Here is a 14,786-nt window from a genome sequence, read left to right as displayed (position 1 = left end):
GTAGACTGTAGGCTACTTGATGAATGGTTATTATCATATATCAAAAAATAAGATAAGCTGCATCAAGTTAAAAGATTTGACTTGATTACGGCTTCATTCACCTTTATTTTGAAGTATAAACCATCTTGCTTCCAGCCTTATTCATGGCAATATGACATCTTGACCCACCTAGACTTGTCATTCCTTCCACTGACTTCCGCAATTTGATCACTCGTTGTGCGTGGACTCCACCCCCTCTACGTCAGGTGTTCCAACAGGTGGATGAAATATTTATGGGTAGATAAGGAAGTTAGCACAATAGCAGCACCACCGTTGTACACAACCAACACAAAGTGAGACTATGGAGGCAGCTATGAACCCAAAAGTCTGAGAAAAAATAAAAAATAAAAGTCACAACACAGATTATATAATAATTATATGGTCGCCATATGTTAAACATGTTTTGCTGAGAGACTTCTCAGGAGCGTTTATTTTTATCATGAGTTTTCTATTAATGTCAAGGGTCATGAACATGGCAGTTTTGTGGGGCAACTTGTCTTAATGGATTTTTTTTATATTTCAGAAAACCTCCAGGACTTTGATGACTAAATGTGCGATAGTAAACAAGTTATCAACTTTCCGTGGTGATGATCAGGACTAGAGATTTAAATATGACAGAGAGAATAAAAATTATTAGAGCATCTGAAATGACATTTTTAGTGTTGCTGTGATGAGGTGAATATAAACAATACATTCAATATGTAGTTTATATACAGCTTTGATTATGAAATTAGACAAAATATTTTCCACACAAACATAGTTCAAGACAAACAAACAAAGGAAAATACATAAATACTGAGGAGAAAACAAAACATGGCAGTGATTCACCACCTGTTTAGTGTCAGTGATATTTCATCTCAACCACACAGACGCTGAAACAAGTGTTTTCAGAATTAAGGCCAGTGAAAAACAGTAAGACAGTCCAGTGCTGAAGACAACATTAGACAAAGATTTTCATTAGGTGAATAAGTACGGTCATCTTTTGGGACTCCATGCGTCTTTCTTCACTCACAAACCACAACTGGGGACTTGTCTGTACATGTGTTCAAAAGCCATTTGAGGGGCTTGTCAATTTTCCCCGCTTCCTTCCTCTTTCTTTTGTGGACTGCTGGCCTCTGGGTTTTCCCCCATGTTTGGGTAGACCACTGAACAGAGCTTTTGGCACAGATGAGTGATTTTACCTGGATACAGTTGGGGATAGAAGAGGCAGGGGAAATCATTTCATATTAGAAGAGAATGTACACTTGATACAACTACTGACAGAGTACAAACGGAGTATGTGGCTTTCAGCCTGATTGAGCTGAATTAAATGTCCTGAATTAAATGTCCAATTACAAATGAAAAGGGGTTGAATATAAGCTCTCCACACAGCAATTCACCACAGAGATCAAACATTATTGTAGCTGCTAATACTGAACAAAACAAGGTCTAGAAATTCAATAAAAACAGACAAGCCATCGTGATGTTGCCTTACCAATGGTGATATCAAAACATTGTGGCTTGTTTTCCCAGTACACTCCCAGGAAATATGCAGGAACACCAGTCATCATGATGGCCAGTCCAATCCCACACACCACAGGCTCAGAGTAGAGGGAGAAGACCAGCAGGAAGGCCCAGAACAGCAGGTAGATCACCGGCCATATAAGGCTCACCTGCAGGATGAAGGACAGCGTTCTCAAACCTCAGACACTTAACATGCATGTCATCTTGAAACGCATTTCAGTGGAAAAATAAACAATGACAGTACGCAGTTGTAAACAGGTCATCTTAACATTCAATTTTGTTCCAAGCCTGAAACATAAAATTCACATAAATGATTTTTTCCACCACTCGTGTATAGACATCAGACTCCTATTTCCTATTTACTCTGAGATGTACTGTTAAACACTGGATATTAGAAATTCCCTCTAATCTGTGCCGTCTGGGTGTCATCCAGGACCTATAAATGAAGAGTAACTGGTCACAATTTCAAAGGTGGATGTGAAAAATAACTGGAAAAAGTCATTAAGATTCTACCAGATCAGGTTTTATCCAAATCAAGTCATCTTTAAAACCTTGTAAAGACAGCAGAATATCAAGAACATTCAATGCACACTTTAAGGAACACCAACACCATTACTGAGAAGGGCCTCAAACTGCCATAAAGATGTACATGGCCAGCATCAATATTTAGACTGCGCTATTCAAACAATGGTTAATTGATAAAGGCCCCCCCCATCAGCAGCCTGGACTGTTGACATAAGGCAAGTTGGTCCAGGGATTCAGACATCGTTCAAGTTTTGGTGAGTTTGTGCAGCAGCCTCAGAGCCCTGTTCTTGATGATGACTGAGTGGAAGTTGTTGTGGTCTCCAGCCCGTGTTGTACAGTTATCAAGAGTGGTTATCTGAGTAACTGTAGCATTTCTCTCGGCTCCAAACGGTTTGGCCATCCTCCTCTGACATTCCTCATCAATGAGGCGTTTCTGTTCATAAAAGCTGCTATTTTTTTTTTTGTTGTTGTTCCATTTTGAGTAATACTCAATTGGGTTAAACTCTCAGCTTATCAGCAGGTTCAGAAACACTCCCAATTATCTTTGCTTTATTATGTTTGATGTGACCATTAACTGAACCTTCTGACCTGTATCTGCATGGTTTTATGCTCCACAGTGCTGCCACATGACTGGCTGATTGGATACTGCATGGATGAATAGGTGTACTAGTGTTCCCAATGAAGTGCTCAGTGAGTGTATAGTGTATTGTCACTACAGCATCATGATGTCCACTGCATGATACTTTTGCAGAACAGCTCTCAAAACTCAAACCCAAATCACTCCCTCCGTGTCTTTACCTTGATGGGTCGATACATGTCAGGCTCTTTGATGCGCAGCACAATCTGCCCGGCGACAGTGACGCCATAGAAGAGGTAGTTGATGAAACCCACATAGTTTATGAGGGTGTAAATGTCACTGGTGCACAACATCAGCAGAGTGGAGATCAACTGGATGTGGTAAGAGAGAGGGAGGAGGGTGGGTGGGGGGGACAAAAGTTATTTTTTGCACATGGGAGGAAAGGGCAAAGAACAAAGAGGACAAAGAAGTGAACGTTGAGTTTTTTTCGTTGATTAGGGCAGGACTCACGGTGAACAGTAAGGCCGGAATAGGAGTGCAGCGTGTGACATGAATCATGGCCAGCAGACGTGGGAGATGGCCTTCCCTTGCCCCGGCGAAAAACAGTCTGTGAGACAGAACCAAGGACGGTTAAGTCCTGAGAGCGGAGCCAGATGGTGCTCGCTCACCGTGAACACTCAGCAGCTGAAGGAACAGCTCAGGAGATTATAGAAACACGGTGCATAAAGGAACAGCAGAGGTGGAACTGCAGGCTGAAAATGCACCAAACCAGGAGTGACATGATGAGAGATTTCTCACTTTCACTCAAAGGCTCACTATTTTCAACTATTTTCCAATCAGGTACTGTAATTTCACTGAAATCCAGTTTGTGGTCCCAGATATGAGTTTGACCACTATATTCCGTATAGCTGTGCATTTTCACCCTGCTTACACCATTTATCTGTGTACATCTAAATATCTGGATGGAAATGAGACTAAAAAAAAAAGCAAGCAAGCACACAAGCTGCAATGAGAAGACAGGTTGGACAGGAGGGGAAGGGCAGGGGAGGACAAACTGACCGCGACGATGTGAAGAGGGAGCCATTGACTCCCCCGAAGGTGGAGAGCGCCACAGAGATGGGCATGATCCATGACATTACTCCTAGCAATTTCTCTCCAAATGTCTGGGAGAAATATTAGGAGTAGAAAGAGAGAAAAGGAGGAGGATAAACGAGTACACAGTTAAAACACATTTAATATCCACCACTAATCAAGGTATTTCAAAGCTAGATGCTAAAGCATGTTGCACTGAGCGTTACAAGCATTATGGTACAACGATGAGCATGCTTCAGGTCAGCACTGCCGCTCTAAATCGCTGCTAGGCAACAGAACTAAATCATTTCAAGGTGATAACAAGTTTCTAAAAACGTGCATCCTCTGCGTGCATAAACACACACTCAGTCAGATCAGAGAGGCTGTGGATCAGGTTTCCTCACCACTGCTACAGCATTCGAGGCCAGCAGTTCCTGGGGGCTCATGGCCGTGACGTAGGCCACGTTGGCAAACACGTAAACGAAGGTGACCACTGGGATGGAGATGGCGATGGCCCGCGGTAGGTTCCTGGGGACAAAAGACAAGATCTCAGACTAAGACAGGAGAAAATTCACTGAGATGAAACTCACAGACCACATAACCTGGGGGAAGGGGGAATTAACTAGCAGGGATAGTGTAAACAACAGGAAGCCCAGCAACATTGCGAAAACAGTCATTTATATTGGTCTAATTATGTCTGAATTTATATAAAGAGTTGTTCAATATTGAAAACAAGACATAGACAATACAAGGTTACACTGCCCACTCTTTCAGAAAGGTTCCTCATGTCCTCAAAGTGACACGAGGAACTGGTGCAATTAAACCACACTCTTTTGTGATATGGATACTCACTTTCTAATAGTGTATTGCACAGGGTAGTGCAGAATTCTTCTTGTCTTCCAAGATTTAGAATTCTCTGATATTTTTCATATATAATGCTCTGTGTTAATACTTGAACGCAAATACTGCAAGAATGGTTTCAAAAAGTGCGTATTACCTATATGGGTCTACCAACTCCTCTGTTACATAATTGAGGAAGTTCCAGCCTCCGTACGCAAAAGATCCTTGCAGGAAGGACAGAGCTATGAGACCAACATCGTAGTCACGGAAGGTCTCAAAGGCATGTACTGGCTCCAACCAGTAATAGTGACCTGTCAACCAAAGAATAGATATTAGATATTCAATGTAATGCAAATAACTTTTAGGTGGCCTGCTTTTCAGTAACACAATCTGAGCAGCAGAGGGCGCCCAACACAACATGATCTTGAATTGAGGTGTCCATAAGGTACTACATGTTCCTCTCCATCCTTTTTTTTTTAATGTATAGCATCTGTTAGACACTTATACAAATAAATATCTTTATGATTAGGTCTGATGTCTTGGCCCACTAAATATTCTTAAAATATTAATCAATACTAGATCTGCATAAGGCAAAATTCTGATCAAGAAAAGTTATATATTAATTAGCCTGCATCTCAAACTTCTATCTTTGGGATATGAGGCAAATAATTCACATGTAGGAGTTCACTGTTGGGCCTAGAAGTGTGTGTGGGCATGTGTGAGTGGATCTGGATTATGAGTGGGATGAAGAGCGATGAGGGACTTTAATCTCTCACGCTGGGATCACGGATCCTGTGAGAGGCATAGGGGACTATATACACTAACACTGTCATGGTAACTGTGTGCCCACCTCAAAAACTGTTTTTCCCCATTTTATCACCAAGACAATGATTTCTGAATGGGAGTCAGGAAAAAGAATGTGAATGTGGGGTGAGATCAATTATAAAAAACTGAACCTCTGGATAACTTCAACTATTCAGACTTTAAAAATAACTGAAATTCATTCAGAGGGGGGGGGGGGGGGGGGTGTCACTCCTCAGCTGACCAGTTTTGCAAATTCAGTTATTATACTGTATGTAGCTTTTGTTGACACTACTCAACAACAAGGCAAAAAGATTGGGGAACATTAGATCAAACAAAATTAACAGAAGTTGAAAACGTCAAACAGAAAAGAGAAAAAATTACCTTTGCAGATTTGGACGAAGCCCATGATTATGATGAGGCCCAGGGCCAGAAGCTTGCCAGTGGTGAAGACATCTTGGACACACGTAGCCCAGCGCACGCTGTGACAGTTCACCCACGTCAGCAGCACTGTGCAAAGCAAGACAATATCGCTTTAAGTTACGATGTTCACAGATAGAAGACGACGATTGGATATTGGAGGGAATTCTCATGGAAGGTATACACACGCTTTTTCATTACTCCAGAAATACAGTCTAAATTCACAACACCCATCATCACCCCAGACTGCTGGAGAAATTGTGCCGAGCACCATGCAAACCACTCACACATTTTCTATTTCTGCCCATCACTAAAACCATTCTGGAAAAAAAAAAACATTGGAACCACAATGCATTGTTTTAGGAATAACACCAACTGAACTTACAACAGAAAAAGATACTTATACAAAATACTCAGAATAGCAGCTCTGAAGCAAATAACAAGAAATTGGCAAAAACCCATTTGACCTTCTTTTACTAACTGAAAATTAACTGTAAATAATATTTTGGAAATGGAAAAAATTACATATAGAATCAGAAATCAAGAACCAGAATGTCTGAAAAGATGGAATAAGTGGATTGATTATATAAATAAATAAAACTGAAGAGTCCAGCCCTGAAGAAATGTTTACTAGATCTCCGAAGAGAATAATTTTGTGTACGTATTTTTTTTTTTGGTTCTATTTTATGCTTTTTTTTTCTCTTTTTTCCTTTACCATGAACTTTTTTTTTTTTCTTCTTTGTTTTTCACTATAAATTGCATACATTTTGTAGGAATGCTCCAATGACTAAAAAGATGTGTACTGGAACATGAACTAACGACTTGTGCAATCCTGCAATAAAGTATATATTTTTTTAAGTTACGATGTTTCAACTACAGGGAGTGATAATACACAGCATGTACCAGCATTTCTCGTCAGTTTCCCCCCTACACAGCAAAGACATGACATTTATAAAGATTTACGGTCAAGTCAGAGTATCCAGGAATAAGGCCAAGCCCCTGTTCAGACCTGGTGTGCTCAGTGAGTGAGAGAGCACAGCTCTTACAGTGACAAAAAAAAGATTAATTTCAACTAGTGAAATATTTTCAGGTCATAATAAAGCTTTGTTACGACTAATTTGACATAGGACATCAGTAGGCGGTCCCTCGGTGTGTTCACACTGCAAAAGAGATGTGAACACATATGGCCCATATATAATGACTACAGCTCCTATAGACAGCTTTGGCCTCCTAGAATACAACTCAACAGCCTTTTTGTTCGACCCTCATTGTCTGATACATTCATTTCAAATCCCACGCCTGCAGTTTGGATCTCACTTGTCGCCCAGCCCAAGACTAATTATCTCAGAGTTATCAAATTAAGACCTGACAAAACACCTCCACAGACACAAAGACATTATGAAGCATTCACTGTCAAGCCAAGCAGTTTCTGCAAAGCTTCACCAACAATATAATCCTCCACCTACAAGTGTTTCTCAGAGGGACTGTGCTCTAGATTGTAAGAAATAAAAAAGTGCTATTTTTTTAAAGAAACAAAGCCTTAAAATGACTATCCCCAATTCCCCATCAAAGTGGGCTGCATCATGTTCCTTCATGATCTGTTAATGATGCACTAACCTCAACCGATTGTGATTCAATGTTCTGTTTTATTTAATCACTTACACAGACAGACGGCAGCCAGCAGTCGAAGCCCAGTCTCTGGGGGGAGGCAGGAGGGGAAGAGAGGCTGCAGGACGTAGTTGGAGAAAGTGAGAGCAATCACAGCCTGGTTAGTGGGGTAGATAACCAACACTGCAATCCACAGACGCAGAAACCTGAGAGAGACAGCGCAGGGAGCCGGGGGTTAATGAGACGCAGCAAAAGATTCCTGTCACACACCAACAAAGGCACAGAACTGCATAGATGCACACAAACGAGCACAACATACTGTGTGAGAACACCCGCCCTTGTTACAGAAAAATGCAGTGGAAAACAAAGGGAATTAAGCATATTAACAAAAGTACATTATAATAATGCACTGGAGCATTGTTGTTGAAGATGAGAGAACTGGGTCAATGACATTCAGGGATGCCGAAAATGCTAACTAGATTACATGAGGCTTTATTAACATGGTGAACTGTAAAATTCCTATTAATTACAAAAGGCTTGCTACAATGTGCCATGTCATTTTTTATTTATTTCATGCTAATCAGGTTCAGGAAATATTTTTAGTTTTAATTTTATCTAATCTTTCTGTGTGTACCATTGTCCTGTGTTTTTGAGCCATACATATTATTATTATATAATAGTGTATACATCATAATGGAAAACAAATTTTTAATAACTGCAAATATTTGTCCCTCTGAGTACAATATGGTTCAGGTATCTTTCAAAGAATTCTGGGGATAATACATTAACTCCATGGCACCGGCACAGTCCATGTTTTGCTTTTTAACTCTGTGTAGTGGTTTTGCTAGAAGAGCTGAGACCAAACAACCATATGAGAATGTTGTAAATCCTTCAGGTGTTTATCATGAAGAGCATTTCTTCTCACCCAGCCAGTCCTCCAAAGATGTCTTTGACATAGGAGTAGTCTCCCCCTGACTTGGGGATGGTCACGCCTAATTCTGCGTAGCAGAGAGCACCAATAGCTGTGATTACTCCAGTGGTGACCCACACAATGAGGGCCACACCCACTGAGCTGGCATTCTCCAGGACCCCCTTAGGACTCACAAAAATCCCCGATCCAATGATGTTGCCTGAGTGAGTGAAAGAGAGACACAGACAGAAACAGATTAAGAACACTGGAGACTGTAGGCAAACGTTAGCATTCAAAGCAACAATAGACAACAAGTGGTTTGCTTCTTCAATGTGGATTTCACAATGTGATTTCTAAGGAATATTGACACCATCTCTGTATGGGTTGGTTGGTTCCCTGTAAGCCTGGCTTTCATGTTGCAATTCTGTCTGCTGCTGGGCACAAAATATCGCTCAAAAATTAAATCTTGATTCACAGCACAAAGGAAAGGTTGTCTGTGATTACAAAAACAAAAACTTAGCTGTTATTTCCCTGCCTGCTAATGGTAGCTTTCCTCAGGTGGTAAAGGAAAGGGCAGACAACGGAACAACCAGATAAGCTGTGGATGTTCTACCCAGCCAAAGAAAAAGAGCCCAATTATCAGAGGAGGCGAAGAAGGTGATGACAAACATGGCAAACAAGGTGAAACAAGAGAGAACCTTGGCAGGGCATTCCCTTGGTGAGGAGAGCCATGGTCACACTAAGCCCTGAACATATCGGCTCGGACAAGAGGAAGGCTGATATAGAGAGTGACAGGGCCAGTAAAAACAATGTTTTTTTTTTTATGACTCACTGGCCCACTGAGGCATCAGCTCAGCAGGATTTGTCCCACTGCCTTTGACTCTGTCTGTACCGTAGCACTGAGATTGGGTTTCTGGTTCAATTTGGGATTCTTACAGCTCCTGCTCGCTTTGGAGAGCAGCCATGGCTGATAGCAGGAGCCATGCTGCCAACGCTGGTACTGACAGCCAGAAACATCTGTGAACCTATGATTTATGACAGTGATTATATATGTCTATTTGACCATCTGAACTAAGAACGCGTTTTCTGATGCCCTTTCTTTTTTTCTTTCAGACCGTTTCAGATTTTTACTGTATCCTACTTGCACACTTTTTATTGCAAGTCCCTCTGTCTTCTATTTTCCCATTGTATCCGTCGTATTTATTGTTTCTGACTGAGATCATTAGCCATTACCTCCCATTAGGACCTAATGTATCCAGTCACGACAGCTTAGTATTTATTGTCTGTATTCATTGCACTTTACCTTTGTATATTGATGCTGTTTCTATTGTTTGTATTTTTATATTGTTGATATTAAATATTTGAATTCCTCACACTCAGACGTCTGGGAAAGTGATTGGTGCCACTCCTATTTAAGATGGCTTCCTGTGTTGGCACAAACATTTGCTTGAAAAAGGTCTAGTACCGAAACGTCGCAATAAATTCTGCAAGTTGGCCATGTGTACAGGAACTCTTCTTTGTTTGATTTGGACTTAATTGTCATCCTCCGACGCACCTGCCAAGGAAATAGATGTGCGAAGATTTTTGCTTTTTCTGATGCCCTTTCTAAAATGAGCAGTGGTGAAACTGAACTAAACTACATTCTGTTATATTCAATCCAGCCTTTGCAACAATGATGCCACCATTAATACAACATGGAAACACTAGAAGTGGCAAGTGCTGATAATACTGAAGAGTTGTTTGTAGCCACTTTAAATGTACATTAAAAAAAAAGTGAATAAAATGAATTAAACCACCCCTCTTCCGTACAAAGAGATACAAGTATACATAGTACAGGTATGTTGTTGATTAATGATGAGCAGTTGGAGAATCACTGAAGAAGAATGCAGACTTAATGAACATCTACAATTTCCTGTCACATGATCACCTGTTTCCTTTGGAGCTCATGCCAAATGAGCTCAGTTTAGCTTTGGCCAACTGAGTGTTTTCACTAATTGATCCCCAATGGATTCTTCTGTAAATGTCCAAAATTGGGCATATAACATTCAGTCTTTGTGGGTCCTAAATGAGATTTATAGCCTCAGAGTCTGTTGCAAAACCAGAAATCAGAAACTGACGAGGCTTAGACTGGTCAAATACATCTCACTGCTGGCCAAAAAAAATTAGCAACGCTGGTGCTGCTAAGACTTTTTATGTCATATTTGCCGTTGCCTTAACAGAGATGATGTTTTTCTTTTAATGCCCAAGGAAATGGAAGAATGAGTTCATATCCTGTGACTCTTGAGACCAGCAGGAAATAACATATCCAAGTCTGGAGACAGATACAATAATGTCTTTGTTGAAAACAAGTTCTGTAAAGCTTTACATGGCTGGTAAAACTGTCGTCTCCAATTCACTGAGAGACTTCAAACGATGAATAATGATTTAACAGTACTTAGTCGTTTTGACATTAGAGGCAGTTTGAATGAAATTACAGCCCACGTCATGTAAAGACTGGACTTTAGAGTTGGATTCAGCAAAGCTACAGACGGGGGCTTCGGTCAACAGATATACTTCAAAGAGACTGATTCATTATAACAGCCATCTTTTGTGTTCACTTTTCATGTATGTTACTTTGTATTTTTTTCCCTGTATCACTGATTTCGTTGATCCATAATACATCTAAACTTCAGCTTTGTTCTTTAGATTGTAACCGATATGGGCAGTGTTTGAGATGACTACATGTTTTACAGTTTTAAGCACACAGTGGCACCACACAGGCCCAGATTTTGTCTACTGCATAGTTGGACATCCCTAATAACCCATACATTATACTTGGGCCAAGGCAGACAACCTACGAACAGACATTTCTTGTCAGTGGTGCAGCAACCAAACTCCAGCATTTCTGATGGTGATGGAAATTGCAGTTGGGGAACACCCATTAATGGGATTGCTTTTTATTGACTCATGTTTTTTTTTTCCTCTGTATGTGTAGGAGGTGGGCAGGGACTGCGGAGTTTTCATGACAGAAGAACAGTTCCCTGAAAGCAGCAGTAAGAAAGCACATGGAGGATGCATGATGCTGGGAGAGCAGTGAGCATGCCCAGTAATCAAACAGAGAGACCCAGGGAAATTAAATTAGATTTAGAAGGGACAGATTTGGGTAGATGATGTTAAAGCACCTAGGGTGCGAAGCAAATGCCTTTTTTATTTAAAATCACTGAAGCTTGAATTCTGTGTTTTGTTTACACGACTGTAAAAGTCAAATTTAAATAAGGACTTTAAACATGAGCTTACAGTTAACAAAGATAACCTGGATGACTGGGGTCAAGCTGTCAAATAGCTGCAGGGAATTCCAACTCAACCAAAGACTTTTTTTTATTTTTGAGGACGCAATATGAAGTAAAACCATGACTTTGGTTTGTTATTGGTAGTAGGGATTTAAAGGAAGTGATGGCATGCAGCTGTTAAGACATTAGGTAAATATTAATCATCAGATTGTCCTTTTATCAAAAAATACTGTAGATTTTCTAAAAAAAAAAATAGCCTAAAATAAAAATAAAGTCAAAGTCTGAAGGTAAGATGTGATAGTAGCAGCACACCTGATGAGGAGGTAACAAAGCCCGTGTGGATGGACTTACCCACTATAATGCCACAGGCGCTGACCAGGCCGATCTGTTTTTTCAGAGCTACCCCGGAGCCTTCTCCTGCATCTTTCCCCTCACCGGACTCAGCGGCCGGGGGCTCCGGCTGCCCCGGCTGCTGCCCCCCTCCCCCTCCTCCTCCCCCGCTGCTGCTGCTGCTGCTGCTGCTGGTCCGCTTCTTCGGACCCTCACTCATTGTGTCCGGTGTGTCTCCCTCCTTCTATTGTGGTCCAGGTGACGGGGGCGGCGTCTCCCTACTAAAGCTGATGCATGGATTAAAAATTAAAGACAGCGTTTACAAAAAGAAAGAAAGAAAGTTAAAAGCAGCATTGCATTGTCTATTTCCCGGATACACTGGCTGAGTGATTCATCCACTACCTTCCCTTCCCTTGAGCCGATGGAGTTGAAAAACGCTGATAGCAGTGGTTTCCATATTTCAGTTGGCTACAGTCGAGCTAAAATTAGAGCCCACATCCCAGCATTAATAATTCAGAGTGCTACACGACGAGCAGCCCGGCGGCCACTCCACCTGGAGGATTGATAGTAGTGGCCACAAACAGACTGTGCAACCTCTCGTGTGTTTAACACAACGAGACGTTAAAAAAAACGTTAAAATAAAACAGATACATTTCGAATTTAAGTTCAAATATACTCTTTTAACGAGCCTGGCGCGCGACCGAACCCGAGTTCTCTGTAGTTACCGACGAAGTGGCTGGAATTTGCAATTAACCATCAGCAGAGACCGCTGCTCTTTGTTTCACTGGATAAAACTTGAGAAAGTAATTGATAAGAGTGCTGACCCACCTCCCCAGCAGCTGCGGTGACCTGAAAACCCCCTGGAAGAAAGCTGCTGTTAAGTGACGGGTTTCATGTTGGTCATTATTCTTGTCTGGAGACCGCGATGAGCGGGGTAACAAAGACCTCCAGCTGACCAGCCTCGATAAATAGAAACGCTGGTTATTTCTAACCAATCAGCGCAGCCCAAATTATCAACACGTCGTATGCCCCGCCCCGTCTCCTCCATTGAAAAATTATACACCATTCAAATCGACTTGGCTCGCTTTTGTTTAGTTTTTTTTTTTTTTTAAAGAAAAGAAAAGAAAAGAAAAGAAAAGAAAAGAAAAGAAAAGAAAAAAAAGTCTAAACTGAAAATTTTAGATCAATCATTTTATAACCAAATTAAATTGAGTAGGCTACTCTACTGTCCAAAACACTGCATTTCAGATAGGCTATCTCAAATGTAGGTCAAGTATAGCCTGACAAGCCAGACTATATCATTAAAATGTATACGGAGCAAATATATTTGCTGCCGCTAGGGTGAGTCTAGATTTCTAGGCTAGGTCAAGTATACACTACCAAAATAAGTGTAAGTGGCAAACTGCCCACATCATTAAATAAGATGGCTTATCTTCAGTTTTGTTCATGTTTTATTAGGGTGAACTTTTCCTACTTATAATTTGTATGGAATTGTCTGTATCTGTGTATGTAGCCTATTATATATTGTAGGAAATATTGAACTTAGACTGTTGTGAGAGTGCTAATGAAAATATAAAAATATAATAAAGGTATTTATTTGGTCAGTTGTGGGCAGTGTAATATTGTTTAGCTGCCTGCAAGAACAAGAACTATAATTAACGTCTTCAGTTTCTCATAGCACCCTTAGCATTTTTCTTAAAACCATAATAACTGTAGTCTATACACTTCATACAGAAACTCTTTACACGCGTAGATAAAATTTGCATTTCAATTTATCACCTGTCAAATTATCAACTTTTATTATTTTATTTTATTTTTTTACTTTTTTATTTATTGAAGGAAAAGCCCCTTGAGGTGGATCACCTCGTTTTCAAGGGGGATCCTTAGCATCAAATAAAAATGACATGAAAACCACAATCAATCCTTGAAGACGTTACCAAAAAGTTGTTTGAACGCAAGCGGGTAGGGAAAGCCCTTCTGTGTGCGTCTTCACAAACTCCAGTATGTATGACGTGCAAATGACTGCTGTTATCATGCCAAGCACAGCATGCCAAGCATGATAAGACCAGGCAGGGCTGTTAGTGGGCTTTATGGTGATGGTCAGGAGAGCAGAGACGAGGTACTTGCAGCAGATGGGGCTCAGGAGGTGGCGCATGTTAGACCCTGAGGGTGACATCTACTGGACAAGTCACATCCCTACCAGCTGAGGCACCAGCCCCTGCGGTCAGTATGCAATATTTCACAACTTTGTTAAAGGGATAGTTCACCCAAAATTCAAATTTCACTCATTATCTACTCACCCTCATGTCATTGTCGACTTAGAGCTGTGAGAATTTTCAGAGTCCTTCGTCCCTTCTCTGAGTTACAGGGGGGGTCCGTGCAGCAGTATTTGTCCATATAGTTGTCAATGGATACCAACTTTCTTCGTCCAAAATGACACACCAAAAAACATCCAAATACCTCCATACTGCTCGTCTGTAATGTCCCTCTTGTATTGAAGCCCCGACATGAGAAACTATTCCGCCGGTCAGACACAGGAAAAGCAGTGAACTGAGACACTGGGAGCTTCCGCTACAAACAAGCTTAAAACATAGACTTATTTAATTTTTTTCGGAACAATTTCTCATGTCGGGGCTTCAATACAAGAGGGACATTACAGACGAGCAGTATGGAGGTATTTGGATGTTTTTTGGTGTGTCTTTTTGGACGAAGAAAGTTGGTATCCATTGACAACCATTATATGGACAAATACTGCTGCGCCGAGCCCCTCGTAAATCAGAGAAGGAACGGAGGACTCTGAAAATTCTCACAGCTCTTAGTCGACATGAGGGTGAGTAGATAATGAGTGAAATTTGAATTTTGGGTGAACTATCCCTTTAACCTCTGAGCCAAA

General features: G+C 40.9%; 1 protein-coding gene across 1 annotated transcript; it reads right to left on the bottom strand.

Moving 5' to 3' along the window:
• Window positions 1-760: 760 nt before the first annotated feature.
• On the bottom strand, window positions 761-12,824 carry slc7a8b (solute carrier family 7 member 8b). Its single transcript, XM_083991028.1, has 12 exons — window positions 12,722-12,824; window positions 11,915-12,180; window positions 8,310-8,514; window positions 7,439-7,590; window positions 5,741-5,866; window positions 4,713-4,866; window positions 4,120-4,243; window positions 3,704-3,807; window positions 3,155-3,251; window positions 2,866-3,015; window positions 1,514-1,691; window positions 761-1,220 (listed from the first exon to the last, which is right to left on the bottom strand). The coding sequence occupies exons 2-12, from the start codon at window positions 12,111-12,113 to the stop codon at window positions 1,108-1,110; spliced, it is 1,602 nt and encodes a 533-aa protein (XP_083847154.1). The 5' UTR covers window positions 12,114-12,180; window positions 12,722-12,824; the 3' UTR covers window positions 761-1,107.
• Window positions 12,825-14,786: the final 1,962 nt, after the last annotated feature.

Source organism: Trachurus trachurus (assembly GCF_905171665.1).
Source record: "Trachurus trachurus genome assembly, chromosome: 17".
NCBI lineage: Eukaryota > Metazoa > Chordata > Actinopteri > Carangiformes > Carangidae > Trachurus > Trachurus trachurus.
This window is presented reverse-complemented; position numbering and strand designations above follow the sequence as displayed.